Source organism: Pristiophorus japonicus, chromosome 7, assembly GCF_044704955.1.
Source record: "Pristiophorus japonicus isolate sPriJap1 chromosome 7, sPriJap1.hap1, whole genome shotgun sequence".
Lineage (NCBI taxonomy): Eukaryota > Metazoa > Chordata > Chondrichthyes > Pristiophoridae > Pristiophorus > Pristiophorus japonicus.
Window position 1 is genome coordinate 119,256,736 of NC_091983.1, and position 14,540 is coordinate 119,271,275.

The 14,540-nt window shown below is 62.0% G+C and overlaps 1 protein-coding gene across 7 annotated transcripts in view; it reads right to left on the bottom strand.

The window, feature by feature from the left end:
- The window catches only part of LOC139267254 (nuclear receptor coactivator 7-like), a 177,021-nt gene that overhangs the window by 100,432 nt on the left and 62,049 nt on the right, over positions 1 to 14,540 (bottom strand). For all 7 annotated transcript variants that reach the window (XM_070885284.1, XM_070885282.1, XM_070885283.1 and 4 more), the window contains one exon: positions 409 to 686. In XM_070885284.1, coding sequence (XP_070741385.1) covers positions 409 to 686 — 278 coding nt within the window. The remainder of the gene's footprint in view (positions 1 to 408; positions 687 to 14,540) is intronic.

Sequence of the window (14,540 nt, forward strand, 5' to 3'; positions counted from 1 at the left end):
TTTTAAATCTCAGTAGAGGTGTATAATGCATATATACCTCTGTGATTATATCACCACATTTGATGTGCTTTCCAGTAGACTTTGACAGATACAATTTGACTGGCTAGTGGAATGTCTTATATGTGGTTATATGCTGTAATTAACCTGAAATTCTATTTCTATTAGCTGATCACTTAAAAATTTAAATTGGTAAGATGTCAATTAGGGGTTATGGGCATAATAATAACATAACTATTGGGTGGTAAGCATACATCTACTTGCAAATTTTTGTAACACTGCAGATATTGCTTGCAGAACTGATCACCGCAACACTTCCATGAATACTTTTCTATCATGCAATTTCAATTTACATAAATGAAAAGATTTTGGCTGTCAAATCTGAACCCAAGATCCTCTGTAGTTACTTACCAGACAAGTAAAAACTCTTGAGCTCGGCACGTCTGATTTCTTTCCTTTGAGCAGTTTTTCTTTTATTGTTTTCTGCAGTATTGTCCCCTTTTATCAAAGAATTTTTTGAATTATCCATAAACTTTTCATGGTCAACCAAATGTAGTGACGATACACTGAAGTTTTCTTTCAAATCATCTTGACCAGCTTGTATTTCTATTTTGGGCAATGGTTTTTCAGTATTGCAAGCTGAAGATTCCTCTTCCTTCAGTTTTAGTTGCTTTGTTTTTTTCTTCAGCCTTAAAAGAAAATACATGAATATTTGTTGGAAAGTCAAGTAGAACTTGGATATACATAAATTATGAATACAGATCACTTTTGCTTATTCATTGTATGTGAAGGCTGAACTTATTTCTAAGAAGGAATTGGCATTATCTGGGAATATCCCTTAATACCCTTGCCTAACAAAAAATCTATCAATCTCAATTTTGAAATGTTTAATTGACCTAGCCTCAACAACATTTTGGGGGAAGAGGGTTCCGGATTTCCAATATCCTTTGTGTAAAGTAGTGCTTTCTGACATCAACCCTGAATGGTCTAACTCTAATTTTAATGTTATGCCAGCTCTGTACTCTCCTCCTCAGAGGTAATAATTTCTCTCCATCTACCCTATCAAATCCTTTAATCGTCTTAAACACCTCAATTATATCATCTCTTAATATTCTATACTTGAGGGAAAGCAAGCCTAGTCTTACAACCTGTCCTCACAATTTAACCCTTTTAGGCCCAGTATCATTCTGGCGAATCTGCACTGCGCCCCCTCCAAGGCTTCCCAAGGTGCAGTGCCCAGAACTGAAAGCAGTCGAACTAGAGCTTCCTACAACTGTAACATAATTTCCTCCCTTTGCATGCTAGTCCTCTTGAAATGGAGGCAAACATTTCATCAATCTTTTACATTTTTTTTGTATCTATCCACTAGTTTTTAGTGATTTCTGTACATGGACCCCTAAATTTCCCTGCTCCCCCACAGTTCCTAGCTTTTCATCATTTAGGAAATACACTGATCTATCTTTCTTAGGTCCAAAGAGAATGTCATTGCACTTCCCCACATTGAACTCCATCTGCCACAGTTTTGCCCACTCACTTATCTATCAATGTCTCTTTGCAACTTTCTGCTCTCAACTATACTTACTAGTAACTATGCTACCTAACTTAGTGTCATCGATAAACTTAGATATACAACTCTCTATTTCTCCATCTAAGTCTTTGATAAATATAATGAAAAGCTGAGGTCCTCGTTACAGATCCCAGGGCGATACTACTAGTCGCATCCTGGCAACTGGAAGACCATAACCATTATCCCTATTCTCTGTCTCCTTCTGCCTAACCAGGACATCTTAATAACTCCCCTGCTCTTCTTCAAATAATGCCACAGGTTCTTTTACATCCACTTGAACACGCAGATAGAGCACGATTTAATGTCTCAGACATGCATCAAAAAAATTAGAGCAATGTATGCTACTGGTGACATCTCAGTGCCTCCTCCTGCAGAGCAGAGACAGAAACATCTGGGACTTGTAAATGTTGCTTCACACTGGCCGTAAAGCATTCTGAGATATCTCTTATATATGTAATGAGAGCAACAGCAAATGTTAAATTGTTGTTGGCTGTGATAATTGAGAGAGTTAGTCTACTAGAGGATGAGCTTCAATGAGTTGAAACTAGTATCGGCTACTGCACAAACTGGATACAGCTACCAACTCAGTTCTCTAAGTTTTCCACAATGGAATGACTTAGAACTGGCGCAGGCCCAACTCTGAAAATGTAATTTTGTTCTTCCTCTCAACAAAGCCAAATATATGAGTGAAGTGAGTGCTATTAATGAAAAGCACTTGCCTCGAAACAGAGGAAACAACTGGTCATGCAGCTGGCTTGCTCAACAGAGCGTATGGTTTACATGAACCACCTCCTTCGAGCAGGCTCCTCTCCTACACCAGTCAGGACCTATGTCAGGAATCTACAACACTATAGGTTCAAACCCGAGGAGACAGGAGTATCGCTTCTCTATCCGCCAACCCCCCCACCCCCTGCCCCCGCCATTAAGAGCAGCAACTCCAGCATCCGTTCCCACCAAGCTCCAAAATGAAGTTGCTACCTCCTTTTTTTTTAGATCTCTTCCCCTCTTACCTCTGTCTTAGATAGAGAACAAAACAGAAGAGCAAGAAAGGAGAAGAATGGGAGGGGAGAAAGAAAAAAAAAATCCTAGTTTGTATTCTCAAGGTTGTGGTCATAAAAGGACAAAGAACAGGACACCAGGACAATTTAAAGGCAGCGAACCTTTAAAAAACATGGCACACGGTTTACAAATAGGAAATTTGACAGTACCAGCTAATCTGTGTTTTCTTACATTGGAAATAGACCACAAACTTACTTATTTTCATGAAGGCATTTAGGGGCAGATTTTCTGATCCCTTGTGTTCCGTTTTTCACCCTGGAGCAACGGCAGTGAGGTCTTCTGGATGGGCGGTTAGCCTCCAGCGCCCCGCAGGGGTTTTCAGGGCCGGTTTTGCGGCGGCTTGGAGCAGTACTGCCCAGAAGAGCTGTGTCGGTGTGTGCAATGCCCCTGATTGCGACACCGGTGCGCTTTTTGACTTCCGCCTAACTCGTATACCCCGCCCCGCAGTGACCGTCTGGGAAAATGGGCAGTCCAACCTCTACTGACTGCAGAGGTACGTACTGCTGTACTAAGGTAAGTGTGATTGTTTTTTTAAAATTTTTTTGCTATTTATTTTGGTGGCATGGGCTATGTATTGGGAATGTTTTGTGTTTTTTTTTCAGGTTTTATTTCTCCCCAGGTGTCTTTCGGAGCGTCCCCCTTAGCGCTGCGCCGAGACTCAGGGACCAGCTGCCCAATTTTGATGACTGAGGCGCTAACTTTACCGAAATCATCAAAGCTAATAATCCAGTCCATTGTATGGTTTAAAAAAAGGTCTTGCTGTGCTCAAGTGTTTGCTTCACATAGGAAATGTTCAGGGATACATTATGACAGGAGGTAGGAACTGACGGTTCCATGTGACAAAGCTGCATTCCAAAATAGAAAGTGGTTTGGATTGCATTTTTTTTACACCCGAGTGCTGAAAAGCTCCAAGGTAGTAATGACATCAGCTCTGGTTCCCATTTCAGTCAATAGTTTTTGGTTACTAGAAAGTCACTCAGTATCAGAAAGAAAACATCCATTCTTCTTCCCGCTCAACAATCCTGTTGTCTGGTAGAAATTGCATTATCAAAGAACTCAAGAAATGTAAACTAGATTGGGAATGGACATAGCATTTAATTTTAATTCTCTTTTTCAAAAATGATTTAATTAATAATTTTCTATTCCATAATTCTGACACATGGCCCTGGCCAACTGCTCCAAAAGGATTCATACCCTGCCATACATTCTCTGCAACCAACACCAAAACTGACCTGCTCCGACATTGACATTGTTCAATACCAGCCAACAGTAAATGCATGACAGCAGGCCAGCCAAGATACTCCTCCAACTTCTCTCACGAGGCCGTGCATCAATGATTTAGGGCTCAAGTTTTGGACTCCCGCCAGAACGATGCACATTGGAGAGACCCGCCTAATTTGTAGAATAAAAATTGCGCCAAATACTTACCTCGCGATTCTCCGATAGTTGTAGGCATATTTCTAGCAGGAGCTGCTGGGGACGGAACTACAGCCCTGCACCAAAACTGTTCCAGCAGCTGCGCGCATGCGCAGTGGAGGCTGCGTACGTGCGCAGTAGCTCCCGGCCCTCCCAGCGCGTCCTGTCTCCGGGCGACGACCATATCCCCCTCCCCCACGTTCATCTCCCCCCCACCCCCCCACGTTCATCTCCCCCCCTTTCACACCGCCACGTTCATCAACCCCCCCTCTCACCCCCCCCACGTTCATCTCCCCCCCTCTCCCCCCACGTTCATCTCCCGCCTCTCCCCCCCCACGTTCATCTCCCCCCCACCCTACACCCCCACATTCATCTCCCCCCCGCCCCACCCCCAACGTTCATTTCCCACCCGCCCCACCCCCAACGTTCATCTCCCACCCGCCCCACGTTCATCTCCCCCCCACCCCAACCCCCCACGTTCATCTACCCCCACCCCACCCCCCCACGTTCATCTCCCACCCGCCCCTCCCCACCCCGTTCATCTCCTCCCCCCGTGTTCATCTCCCCCCCGCACCACGCCCCAACGTTCATCTCTCCCCCCACCCCTCCCACATTCCCTCACCCCCACGTTCCACCCGCCCACCCCCCACCCCACCACGTTCATCTCCCCCTCCCACCCCCCCGCGTTCATCTCCCCCCCACCCCACCCCCCCACGTTAATCCCCACCCCACCCCCCCCATGTTCATCTCCCCCTCCTCCCCACCCCACACCCCCACGTTCATCTCCCCCCGACACCTCACGTTAATCTCCCCCCCCACCCCACGTTCATCTACCATCCACACCCCACGTTCATCTCCCCCCCCCACACCCCACGTTCATCGCCCCCCCACATCCCACGTTCATTCCACCACCCCACGTTCATCTACCCCCCCCACACCCCACGTTCATCCCACCCCCCCACACCCCACGTTCATCCCACCCCCCACACCCCACGTTCATCCCACCCCCCCCACACCCCACGTTCATCTCCCCCCCACCCCACCCCCCCACGTTCATCTCCCCCCCACCCCACCCCCCCACGTTCATCTCCCCCCCACCCCACCCCCCCACGTTCATCTCCCCCCCACCCCACCCCCCCACGTTCATCTCCCCCCCACCCCACCCCCCCACGTTCATCTCCCCCCCACCCCACCCCCCCACGTTCATCTCCCCCCCCCACCCCACCCCCCCACGTTCATCTCCCCCCCCCATCCCACCCCCCCACGTTCATCTCCCCCCCCCACCCCACCCCCCCACGTTCATCTCCCCCCCCCACCCCACCCCCCCACGTTCATCTCCCCCCCCCACCCCACCCCCCCACGTTCATCTCCCCCCCCACCCCCACACGTTCATCTCCCCCCCTCACCCCCCCCACGTTCATCTCCTCCCCCCCCACCCCACGTTCATCTCCCCACCCCACCCCCCACGTTTATCCCACCCCCCCACACCCCACCCCCCACGTTTATCCCACCCCCCCCACACCCCACGTTCATCTCCCCCCCACCCCACCCCCCCACGTTCATCTCCCACCCGCCCCTCCCCACCCCACCCCGTTCATCTCCTCCCCCCGTGTTCATCTCCCCCCCGCCCCACACGTTCAACTCCCCCCACCCCACCCCCCCACGTTCATCTCCCCCCCCACAAGCCCACCCCCCCACGTTCATCACCCCCCTCCCACCCCACTGCTCCCCCCCATCATCTCACCCCCACCCCCACACGTTCATCTCCCCCCCTCACCCCACCCCCCCCCACACCCCACCCCCCCCACGTTCATCCCACCCCCCCCACACCCCACGTTCATCTCCCCTCCACCCCCCCACGTTCATCTCCCCCCCACCCCACCCCCCCCAACGTTCATCTCCCCACCCCACCCCCCACGTTCATCCCACCCCCCCCACACCCCACGTTCATCTCCCCTCCACCCCACCCCCCCACGTTCATCTACCCCCCCCACGTTCATCTCCCCCCTCCGCCCCACCCCCCCACGTTCATCTACCCCCCCACCCCCCCACGTTCATCTCCCCCCCCGCACCACGCCCCAACGTTCATCTCCCCCCCCCGCCCCACACGTTCAACTCCCCCCACACCACCCCCCCACGTTCATCTCCCCCCCCACAAGCCCACCCCCCCACGTTCATCACCCCCCTCCCACCCCACTGCTCCCCCCCATCATCTACCCCCCCCACGTTCACGTTCATCTCTCCCCACACCCCCACCGCCCCCACCGTTCATCTCCCCTCCCCCACCCCACCCCACCCAACGTTCATCTCTCCCCCCACCCCCCCCACATTCCCTCACCCCCACGTTCCACCCTCCCACCCCCCACCCCACCACGTTCATCTCCCCCTCCCACCCGCCCGCGTTCATCTCCACCCCACCCCCCCACGTTAATCCCCACCCCACCCCCCCCATGTTCATCTCCCCCTCCTCCCCACCCCACACCCCCACGTTCATCTCCCCCCGACACCTCACGTTCATCTCCCCCCCCACCCCACGTTCATCTACCATCCACACCCCACGTTAATCTCCCCCCCCCACACCCCACGTTCATCGCCCCCCCCACATCCCACGTTCATTCCACCCCCCCACGTTCATCTCCCCCCCCCCACACCCCACGTTCATCGCCCCCCCCACATCCCACGTTCATTCCACCCCCCCACAATCCACGTTCATCTCCCCCCCTCACCCCCCCCATGTTCATCTCCTCCCCCCCCACCCCACCCCCCCCACGTTCATCTCCTCCCCCCCCACCCCACCCCCCCCACGTTCATCTACCCCCCACCCCCCCACGTTCATCTCCCCCCTCCGCCCCACCCCCACACGTTCATCTCCCCCCTCCGCACCACCCCCCCACGTTCATCTCGCCCCCGACCCCACCCCCCCCACGTTCATCTCCCCCCCACGTTCATCTAGCCCCCCACGTTCATCTCCCCCCCCACCCCCCACGTTCATCTCGCCCCCCACCCCCCACGTTCATCTCGCCCCCCACCCCACCCCCCCACGTTCATCTCGCCTCCCACCCCCCACGTTCATCTCGCCCCCCACCCCACCCCCCCACGTTCATCTCGCCCCCACCCCCCACGTTCATCTCGCCCCCCACCCCACCCCCCCACGTTCATCTCGCCCCCACCCCCCACGTTCATCTCGCCCCCCACCCCACCCCCCCACGTTCATCTAGCCCCCCACCCCCCACGTTCATCTCGCCCCCCACCCCACCCCCCCACGTTCATCTAGCCCCCCACCCCCCACGTTCATCTCGCCCCCACCCCCCCACGTTCATCTAGCCCCCCACCCCCCACGTTCATCTCCCCCCCCCACCCCGCCACGTTCATCGCCCCCCCACGTTCATCTCCCCCCCCCACCCCGCCACGTTCATCGCCCCCCCACGTTCATCGCCCCCCCCCACGTTCATCGCCCCCCCCCACGTTCATCGCCCCCCCACCCCACCCCCCCACGTTCATCTCCCCCCCCCCCCACCACGTTCATCTCCCCCCCCCCCACCCCACCCCCCCACGTTCATCTCCCCCCCCCCCCACCCCACCCCCCCACGTTCATCTCCCCCCCCCCCACCCCACCCCCCCACGTTCATCTCCCCCCCCACCCCACCCCACCCCCCCAAGTTCATCGCCCCCCCACCCCCCACGTTCATCTCCCCCCCCACCCCACCCCCTCACACGTTCATCTCCCCCCCCACCCCACCCCCTCACGTTCATCTCCCCACCGCACCCCACCCCCCCACGTTCATCTCTCCCCCCCACCCCACGTTCATCTGCCCCCTCACCCCACCCCCCCCCACGTTCATCTCACCCCTCCGGCCCACCCCCCCACGTTCATCTCCCCCCCCCGGCCCACCCCCCCACGTTCATCTCCCCCCCCACCCCACCCCCCCACGTTCATCTCCCCCCCCACGTTCATCTCCCCCCCCACCCCACCCCCCCAGGTTCATCTACCCCCCCCCACACCACCCCCCCACGTTCATCTCCCCCCACCCCACCCCCCCACGTTCATCTCCCCCCTCCGTCCCACCCCCCCACGTTCATCTCTCCCACCCCATCCCCCCACGTTCATCTCCCTCGCCCCCACGTTCATCTCCCCCCTCCGCCCCACCCCCCCACGTTCATCTCCCCCCCCACCCACCCCACGTTCATCTCCCCCCCCACCCCCCCACGTTCATCTCCCCCACCCCATCCCCCCACGTTCATCTCCCTCGCCCCCACGTTCATCTCCCCCCCACACCCCATATTCATCCCACCCCCCCACACCCCACGTTCATCCCACCCCACACCCCACGTTCATCTCCCCCCCCCACACCCCACGTTCATCTCCCCCCCCCCACACCCCACGTTCATCTCCCCCCCCCCCACACCCCACGTTCATCTCCCCCCCCCCACACCCCACGTTCATCGCCCCCCCCACATCCCACGGTCATTCCACCCCCCCACTCCACCCCCCCCACTCCACCCCCCCACGTTCATCTCAACCCACCCCCCCACTCCACCCCCCCCCACGTTCATCTCCCCCCACCCCCACCCCCCCACGTTCATCTCCCCCCTCCGCCCCACCCCCCCACGTTCATCTCCCCCCTCCGCCCCATCCCCCACGTTCATCTCCCCCCCACCCACCCCAGCCCACCCCCCCCACGTTCATCTCACCGCCCACGTTCATCTCGCCCCCCACCCCACCCCACCCCCCCACGTTCATCTCCCCCCCCACCCCCCATTCATCTCACCCCCCCACGTTCATCTCCCCCCTCCGCCCCACCCCCCCACATTCATCTCCCCCCTCCACCCCACCCCCCCACGTTCATCTCCCCCCCCCCACGTTCATCTCCCCCCCACCCCCCCCACGTTCATCTCCCCCCCCAGCCCACCCCACCCCATCCTCCCACATTCATCTCCCCCGCCCCACCCCACCCCCCCACGTTCATCTCCCACCCCCCCACGTTCATCTCACACCCCCCCACGTTCATCTCCCCCCCACACCCCACCCCCCTACGTTCATCTCCCCCCCACCCCACACCCCCACGTTCATCTCCCCCCCCACCCCACCCCTCCACGTTCATCTCCCCCCCCCACCCCACCCCCCACGTTCATCTCCCCCGCCACGTTCATCTCCACCCCCCCCACCACACCCCCCCACGTTCATCTCCCCCACCCCACCACCCCACGTTCATCTCCCCCCCCCCCACGTTCATCTCCACCCCACCCCCCCACGTTCATCTAACCCCCGCCCACCCCACCCCCCCACGTTCATCTACCCCCCCCCCCACCCCCCCCACGTTCATCTCCCCCCCACCCCACAGCCCCACGTTCATCTCCCCCCCCACCCCACCCCACCACGTTCATCTCCCCCCACCCCCCCACGTTCATCTCCCCCCCCCACCCCCACGTTCATCTCCACCCCACCCCCCCACGTTCATCTAACCCCCGCCCACCCCACCCTCCCACGTTCATCTACCCCCCCCCCCACCCCCCCCACGTTCATCTACCCCCCCCCACCCCCCCCACGTTCATCCCACCCCCCCACACCCCACGTTCATCCCACCCCCCCACACCCCAAGTTCATCCCACCCCCCCACACCCCACGTTCATCTCCCCCCCCACCCCCCAACGTTCATCTCCCCCCCCACCCCACCCCCCCACGTTCATCTCCCCCCCCAAACCCAGCCCCACGTTCATCTCCCCCCCCACCCCACCCCCCCACGTTCATCTCCCCCCCCACCCCACCCCCCCACGTTCATCTCCCCCCCCACCCCACCCCCCCACGTTCATCTCCCCCCCTTACCCCAACCCCCACGTTCATCTCCCCCCCTCCACCCCACCTCCCCACGTTCATCTCCCCCCCTCCACCCCACCCCCCCACGTTCATCTCCCCCCCCCCATCCCACCCCCCCACGTTCATCTCCCCCCCCACCCCAACCCCCACGTTCATCTCCCCCCCCCCATCCCACCCCCCCACGTTCATCTCCCCCCCCACCCCAACCCCCACGTTCATCTCCCCCGCCACCCCAACCCCCACGTTCATCTCCCCCCCCACCCCAACCCCCACGTTCATCTCCCCCCGCCACCCCACCTCCCCACGTTCATCTCCCCCCCCCCATCCCACCCCCCCACGTTCATCTCCCCCCCCACCCCACCCCCCCACGTTCATCTCCCACCCCACCCCCCCACGTTCATCTCCCCCCCCCCCCACCCCACGTTCATCCCATCCCCCACACCCCACGTTCATCCCACCCCCTCACACCCCACGTTCATCTCCCCCCCCCACTCCACCCCCCCACGTTCATCTCCCCCCCCCCCACCCCACCCCCCCACGTTCATCTCCCCCACCCCACCCCCCCACGTTCATCTCCCCCCCCAACCCAGCCCCCACGTTCATCTCCCCCCCCCACCCCACCCCACCTCCCCACGTTCATCTCCCCCCGCCACCCCACGTTCATCCCACCCCCACACCCCACGTTCATCCCACCCCCCACACCCCACGTTCATCCCACCCCCCCACACCCCACATTCATCCCACCCCCCCACACCCCACGTTCATCTCCCCCCCCTCACCCCACCCCCCCACGTTCATCTCCCCCCCCGCATTCATCCCCACCCCAACCCCCACGTTCATCTCCCCCCCCACCCCCCCACGTTCATCTCCCCCCCCCACCCCACCCCCCCCACGTTCATCTCCCCCCCCCTCACCCCACCCCCCCACGTTCATCTCCCCCCCCACCCCCCCACGTTCATCTCCCCCCCCACCCCACCCCCCACCACGTTCATCTCCCCCCCCACCACGTTCATCTCCCCCCTCCCCCCCACCACGTTCATCTGCCCCCTCCCCCCCCCACCACGTTCATCTCCCCCCTCCCCCCCACCACGTTCATCTCCCCCGTCCCCCCCCCACCACGTTCATCTCCCCCGTCTCCCCCCTCCCCCCCCACCACGTTCATCTCCCCCCTCCCCCCCCACCCCGTTCATCTCCCCCCTCCCCCCCCACCACGTTCATCTCCCCCGTTCCCCCCCCACCACGTTCATCTCCCCCGTCTCCCCCCACCACGTTCATCTCCCCCCTCCCCCCCCACCACGTTCATCTCCCCCCTCCCCCCCCACCACGTTCATCTCCCCCCTCCCCCCCCACCGCGTTCATCTCCCCCCTCCCCCCCCACCGCGTTCATCTCCCCCCTCCCCCCCACCGCGTTCATCTCCCCCCTCCCCCCCCACCACGTTCATCTCCCCCCCCACCCCGTTCATCTCCCCCCTCCCCCCCACCACGTTCATCTCCCCCGTCCCCCCCCACCACGTTCATCTCCCCCGTCTCCCCCCTCCCCCCCCACCACATTCATCTCCCCCCTCCCCCCCCACCCCGTTCATCTCCCCCCTCCCCCCCCACCACGTTCATCTCCCCCGTCCCCCCCACCACGTTCATCTCCCCCCTCCCCCCCCACCACGTTCATCTCCCCCCTCCCCCCCCACCACGTTCATCTCCCCCGTCCCCCCCCACCACGTTCATCTCCCCCCTCCCCCCCCACCACGTTCATCTCCCCCCCACCACGTTCATCTCCCCCCTCCCCCCCCACCACGTTCATCTCCCCCCTCCCCCCCACCACGTTCATCTCCCCCCTCCCCCCCACCACGTTCATCTCCCCCCTCCCCCCCCACCACGTTCATCTCCCCCCTCCCCCCACCACGTTCATCTCCCCCCTCCCCCCACCACGTTCATCTCCCCCCTCCCCCCCCACCACGTTCATCTCCCCCCTCCCCCCACCACGTTCATCTCCCCCCCCACCACGTTCATCTCCCCCCTCCCCCCCCACCACGTTCATCTCCCCCTCCCCCCCACCATGTTCATCCCCCCTCCCCCCCACCACGTTCATTCCCCCCTCCACCCCCACCACGTTCATCTCCCCCCCCCACCACGTTCATCTCCCCCCCCCACCACGTTCATCTCCCCCCTCCCCCCCACCACGTTCATCTCCCCCCTCCCCCCCCCACCACGTTCATCTCCCCCCTCCCCCCCCACCACGTTCATCTCCCCCCTCCCCCCCCACCACGTTCATCTCCCCCCCCCACCACGTTCATCTCCCCCGTCTCCCCCCACCACGTTCATCTCCCCCCTCCCCCACCCCATTCATCTCCCCCGTCTCCCCCCACCACGTTCATCTCCCCCCCCCACCACGTTCATCTCCCCCCCCCACCACGTTCATTCCCCCCCCCGACCACGTTCATTCCCCCCCCCGACCACGTTCATTCCCCCCCCCCCCCACCACGTTCATTCCCCCCCCCCACCACGTTCATTCCCCCCCCCCCCCCACCACGTTCATCTCCCCCGTCTCCCCCCACCACGTTCATCTTCCCCCGTCTCCCCCCACCACGTTCATCTCCCCCGTCTCCCCCCACCACGTTCATCTCCCCCGTCTCCCCCCCCACCACGTTCATCTCCCCCCTCCCCCCCCCACCACGTTCATCTCCCCCCCTCCCCCCCCACCACGTTCATCTCCCCCCTCCCCCCCCACCACGTTCATCTCCCCCCCCACCACGTTCATCTCCCCCCTCCCCCCCACCACGTTCATCCTCCCCCCCCCACCACGTTCACCTCCCCCCTCCCCCCCCCCACCACGTTCATCTCCCCCTCCCCCCCCCCACCACGTTCATCTCCCCCCTCCTCCCCCCACCACGTTCATCTCCCCCCTCCCCCCCCCACCACGTTCATCTCCCCCCTCCCCCCCCCACCACGTTCATCTTCCCCCTCCCCCTCCACCACGTTCATCTCCCCCTCCCCCCCCACCACGTTCATCTTCCCCCCTCCCCCTCCACCACGTTCATCTCCCCCTCCCCCCCCACCACGTTCATCTCCCCCTCCCCCCCCACCACGTTCATCTTCCCCCTCCCCCTCCACCACGTTCATCTCCCCCCTCCCCCCCACCACGTTCATCTCCCCCCCCCCCCACCACGTTCATCTCCCCCCTCCCCCCCCCACCACGTTCATCTTCCCCCTCCCCCTCCACCACGTTCATCTCCCCCCTCCCCCCCCCACCACGTTCATCTTCCCCCTCCCCTCCACCACGTTCATCTTCCCCCTCCCCCCCCCACCACGTTCATCTTCCCCCTCCCCCCCCCACCACGTTCATCTTCCCCCTCCCCCTCCACCACGTTCATCTCCCCCCTCCCCCCCCACCACGTTCATCTCCCCCCTCCCCCCCACCACGTTCATCTCCCCCCTCCCCCCCCACCACGTTCATCTCCCCCCCCACCACGTTCATCTCCCCCCTCCCCCCCCACCACGTTCATCTCCCCCCTCCCCCTCACCACGTTCATCTCCCCCTCCCCCCCCCACCACGTTCATCTTCCCCCTCCCCCTCCACCACGTTCATCTCCCCCCTCCCCCCCACCACGTTCATCTCCCCCCTCCCCCCCCACCACGTTCATCTCCCCCCTCCCCCCCACCACGTTCATCTCCCCCCTCCCCCCACCACGTTCATCTCCCCCCCCACCACGTTCATCTCCCCCCTCCCCCCCCACCACGTTCATCTCCCCCCCCACCATGTTCACCTCCCCCCTCCCCCCCCCACCACGTTCATCTCCCCCTCCCCCCCCACCACGTTCATCTCCCCCCTCCCCCCCCACCACGTTCATCTCCCCCCCTCCCCCCCCACCACGTTCATCTCCCCCCTCCCCCCCACCACGTTCATCTCCCCCGTCCCCCCCCACCACGTTCATCTCCCCCCTCCCCCCCACCACGTTCATCTCCCCCCCCCCCCCGTCCCCCCCCCACCACGTTCATCTCCCCCGTCTCCCCCCTCCCCCCCCACCACGTTCATCTCCCCCGTCCCCCCCACCACGTTCATCTCCCCCCTCCCCCCCACCCCGTTCATCTCCCCCCTCCCCCCCCACCACGTTCATCTCCCCCGTCCCCCCCCACCACGTTCATCTCCCCCGTCTCCCCCCACCACGTTCATCTCCCCCCTCCCCCCCCACCACGTTCATCTCCCCCTCCCCCCCACCACGTTCATCTCCCCCCTCCCCCCCCACCACGTTCATCTCCCCCCTCCCCCCCCACCACGTTCATCTCCCCCCTCCCCCCCCACCCCGTTCATCTCCCCCCTCCCCCCCCACCAAGTTCATCTCCCCCCTCCCCCCCCACCACGTTCATCTCCCCCGTCCCCCCCACCACGTTCATCTCCCCCCTCCCCCCCCACCACGTTCATCTCCCCCGTCCCCCCCCACCACGTTCATCTCCCCCGTCCCCCCCCACCACGTTCATCTCCCCCCTCCCCCCCACCCCATTCATCTCCCCCCTCCCCCCCCACCACGTTCATCTCCCCCCTCCCCCCCCACCACGTTCCCCTCCCCCCCCCACCACGTTCATCTCCCCCGTCTCCCCCCACCACGTTCATCTCCCCCCCACCACGTTCATCTCCCCCCTCCCCCCACCACGTTCATCTCCCCCCTCCCCCCACCACGTTCATCTCCCCCC